The following is a 4,622-nucleotide window of genomic DNA, read 5'->3' on the forward strand; positions in this document are numbered from 1 at the left end:
CAGACCTGAAGGGCAACTAGGGGCCATAGTCTCAGTGGTTACACCAGGCTCCATTGGACCAGCAAACCTGGTCCCCACCTTCTTTTTTTTTTTTTTTTTTTGCCTCCAAACAATTTTGAGTTTTGTACCACTTTGTTCTCCCTTTTTATGTAGGATCTCCTACATCATTCACAATGCATAATGTTCTTGATGTCATCCCACAACTCATCTAGTTTTCTGCCACTGGTATTCAATGCATCAAATCTATTCTTTAGATGGTCTCTAAATTCAGGTGGTATATACTCAAGGTTGTATTTTTGCTCTCATGGGCTTGTTTTCATTTTCTTCAGCTTCAACTTGATATGAGCAACTGATGGTCTGTTCCACAGCTGGTCCCTGGCCTTGTTCTGACTGATGATACTGAGCTTTCTTCAGTCTCTTTCCGGAGATGTAGGCTATTTTATTCGTCTATATTCCATCTGGCACGTCCACCTATATAGTTGTTGTTTTATGTTGTTGAAAAAAGATGTCTGCAATGAGTAAGTCACTGTTTTTAGGCTGTTTAGTGCTGTCAAGTCAGATCTGACTCATAGTGACCCTATGTACAACAGAACAACATTGCCTGGTCCTACACCCTCCTTATGATCACTGCTGTTCTTGAGCTCATCATTTTAGCCACTGTGCCAATCCATCTGAGTAAGGGAAGACCTTTTCACTGACCCTCCACATTACAAAGCAGGATACCCTTCTCCAGGCAATGGTCCCTTCCTGATAACATGACCAAAGCAAAGAGATGAAGTGAGATCATTCTTACTTCTAAGGAACATTCTGGCTGTACTTCTTTTCAGACAGGTTTGTTTATTCTTCTGATTGCTATGGTATATTCAATATTCTTTGCCAAGACCATAATTCAAATGCATCAACTCTTCTAATATCTTCCTTATTCATTGTTCAGCTTTCACATACCTTCATATTTTCAATATGAGGCAACTGAAAATACTATGGCTTGGATCAGGCACACCTTAGGCTCCAAAGTGACATCTTTACGCTTTCACACTTTAAAGAAGTCTTTTGCAGCAGATTTGCACAATGCAATGTCGTTTGATTTCTTGACTGTTGTTTCCATGGACATTGATTACGGATCCAAGTAAAATGAAATCCCTGACAACTTCAATCTTTCCTCCTTTTTTCTTATGCTGTTTACTGGTCCAGTTGTGAGGATTTTTGTTTTCTTTATGTTGAGGTGTAATCCATGCTAAAGGCTGTAGTCTTTGATCCTTATAAGTACTTCAAGTCCTCTTCACTTTCACCAAGCAAGGTTGTTTCATCTGGTTATCCCAGGTTGTTAACAAGTCTTCCTCCAATCCAAATGCTATTTCCTTCTTCGTATAAGTTGTTGGTCTTGCAGAATTCCATCATGCAATCTCTTGTCCTTTCTAGGCCATGTTTTCCAACTACTGACGCTTCTTGTTTGCTTCCAACGTCACTTATAATCACCAGTAATTATCATTTCAAAATGCTGCTGCCATTGGGTACCATTGAGTCGTAGCGACTCCACGGACAACAGAACGAAATGCCGCCCGGTCCCGTGCCGCCTCACCCTCATGGCTGTTTGAGCCCATTGGCAACCACTGTGTCAGTCTGTCTCATGGGGGGTCTTCCACTTTTTCACTGACCCTCTACTTTTACCAAGTATGACGTCCTTCTCTAGGGATTAAGAAGTAAAAAAAACTGACAAATAAAAAAGCAGCAGCTTCAGGCAGCACAAAGATTGTCTGTTCCGTGTGAAGCTCATAGGAGGCAGGCCAGATGTGCAGGTCCCACTGTGCTACCAGAGGCCCAGGATCCTGCGTCCCCCATCCCACTGTGTCCATCTGTGGCTGACACCCTTGTGTCTACAGGACAGCACCTGCTACATGAGGTTGGGGACCTGCATTCCAGGCAGAAAGGAAAAAAGGAGGAGGGAGAGCAAAGGACCAAAGAGGCAAGAATCTGGCCATTTTTGTCCCCGGTGACCTCTCCATCTCTCATCAGCCAGGAATGTGGGACATGGCAACCGCTGGTTGCGAGAAATGCTAGAAGGCAGCATCTTTTCAGTTGTTGAGTTGGTTTTTAACATAGAACACTGCTGCCCTGAACAAAACCATGGCTCTGTTAGGAAGGAGCTTTGGTGGTGCAGTGGTTAAGTGCTCGGCAGTGAACAAAAAGGTCAGCAGTTCAAGCCCACCCAGCAGCTCCACAGGAGAAAGACGTGGTCATCTGAAAAGACTGTTGTGGTCATTAGATGCCATCTACTCAATTCTGACTCACAGCGAGCCCACATGACAGAGTAGAACTGCCTCACAGGATGCCCTAGGCTGCAATGTTAATGGAACCAGGTCACCATGTCCTCTACTGTAGAGTCACTGGTGGGTTTGAACTGCCGCCCTTTTGAACAACCGAATGCTTAGCCATTGTGTCAAGAGAGCTCCTTTCGTAATGGCTGTAACTTAGAAAACCCAATGGGGCAGTTCTACTCTGTCCCATGGGGTCGCTGTGAGTCAGAATCGACTCAGAGGCACCACCAACAGTTAGTAAGGAAGGAAAAGAGACCACTAGATTGACCACAAGTGGTGCCTGCACCTGAGCCAGCATCTCCATAAAGACCACAGAATCCACATTAGAAACACCAGGTACTCTGACCACAGTGTCATCAGCTGAGAGATCAGTCTCCCATTAGAATATTCATTCTTTTTCTCAAATAACCTATGAGTCAAAAAACTCAATAGATAGTGGGCAACATTTAGAACAAGATTGTAATAAAACTGCTAAGTATCAAAACTTCCTACTACACATCACCTCTTGGGTGATATCAGCAAGGACTTCAAATTCAAACACCAGTTGGTTCTGACTCACAGCGACCCCTCATGTGCCCGGACAGAACTGCGCTCCAGAGGGTTTTCCATGGTTGGTTTCTTGGAAGTAGATCACCAGGCCTTTCTTCCAAGGCACCTCTGGATGGGCCTAAACTTTAACCTTTCAGTTAGCAGCCGAGCACTGCACCATTTGCACTACCCAGAGACTCCGTAACCACCAGTTAAAAGCCAACTGTGGTAGAGTCAATTCCGACTCCCAGTGCAGAGCGGGACTGCCCCATAGGGTTTCCAAGGCTGGAATCTTTATTGAGCAGACAGCCACATCTTTTTCTCATGGAGCAACTGGTGGGTTTGAACCACCAACCTTTCAGTTAGCAGCCAAGTGCTTAACTATTGTTCTACCAAGGCCAGGGCTTGTGTTGTGAACCAAAGCCTGAAAATCAGTAGGCTCATGGCCTGCCCTGAGGACCATGCATAGCCGTCGAATCAGCTCCCACTCGCGGCGAGCCCATGTGGTGCAGGATATGCTACTCCAGAGGCTTCTGGGCTGTGACCTTTGTGGACGATCACCAGGCCTGCATTCCACAGTGCTGTTGGGTGGGTTTGAACCACCAACCTTTAGGTTAGTCAAGCACAGACCACCTGCCCCGTGCTAGGAGCTAAGGGAGGGATGGGGACAAAGGCAACCTCATGTCCACCCCGTTCCTGAGGTTTTCCTCGGCGTGGGCTCGCTTATGCACCACGAGTGGCGTGCTGCGACTGAAGGCCTTGCCGCGCTGCACACAGGCATGGGGCTTCTCCCTGGAGTGGGTCCGCACGTGCTTCCGGAAGGACGAGGTGTCGATGAAGGCCTTCTCACACTTGGGGCATGGGTAGGGCTTCTCGCCGGTGTGGGTTCTGCTGTGCACCACCAGGGAGGAGCTCTGCACGAAGGCTTTGCCGCAGCGGCCGCACCGGTAGCGCTTCTCCCCCGTGTGGGTGCGCACGTGCCTCCGCAGGTTGGACGAGTGACCGAAGACTCTGCCACAGTCCCCACACGTGTAGCGCTTCTCCCCCGTGTGGGTCCGCTGGTGCACGCGGAGGTAGGAGCTCCTGCTGAAGGCCTTCCCGCAGGCGCCGCAGGCGTAGCGCTTCTCACCAGTGTGGATCTGCGTGTGCACCGTGAGGTAGGAGCGCGTGCTGAAGCGCTTCCCACACTGGCCGCACGTGTATGGTTTCTCACCTGTGTGGGTCCTCATGTGAGTCTTGAGGGACGACTGGTGACAGAAGGCGCTTCCACAGTGGTGGCACGCAAAGGGGCTCTCGCCCGAGTGGGTGCGCATGTGTCTTCTCAGGGAGGACAGGTGACGGAAGCCCTTCCCACACTCAGCACACCTGTGGGTCTTCTCGCCCGGCGGGCTCCCCGTGCACCATGTGAGGCCTGGGCTCCTTCTCACGGCCTTTCCGCACTGATTGTACTCATGGGACCTTGCCCTCATGTGAGCCGCCACCTGCTGATGGAAGAGGCACGGTAACTAAATGTGTTTTACCATTCGTGACCTAGATCCCTGGGGGTGCAAGCCAGTAGTTGAGTTGGCATTCAACTACTGACCTAACAGCTGGCTGTTCAAAACCACCCAGTGGCACCATGGAAGCAGGCCAGGTGACCTGCCTCAGTAAACATCCCAGCCAAGACACCATGGCCAGTTCCACTGGCACACATGGGGTCACCACGAGGTAGCATTGGCTCCATGGTCTGGTTTTTGGGTTCCATCCCTTAAGCTCCCAGGGATTTCCCCACAAGAACAC

The 4,622-nt window shown here is 49.3% G+C and overlaps 1 protein-coding gene across 1 annotated transcript in view; it reads right to left on the reverse strand.

Annotated features, from left to right (window-relative positions):
* Positions 1 to 4,312, reverse strand: part of LOC103205694 (zinc finger protein 791) — a 99,463-nt gene extending 95,151 nt beyond the window's left edge. Inside the window, exon 1 of the mRNA XM_007951078.2 lies at positions 3,557 to 4,312. Within this exon, the coding sequence (XP_007949269.2) occupies positions 3,557 to 4,312 (756 nt within the window). The remainder of the gene's footprint in view (positions 1 to 3,556) is intronic.
* Between the last annotated feature and the right edge of the window lie 310 nt (positions 4,313 to 4,622).

Source organism: Orycteropus afer, unplaced genomic scaffold, assembly GCF_000298275.1.
Source record: "Orycteropus afer afer isolate SDZICR_OR568_19922 unplaced genomic scaffold, OryAfe1.0 scaffold00291, whole genome shotgun sequence".
Lineage (NCBI taxonomy): Eukaryota > Metazoa > Chordata > Mammalia > Tubulidentata > Orycteropodidae > Orycteropus > Orycteropus afer.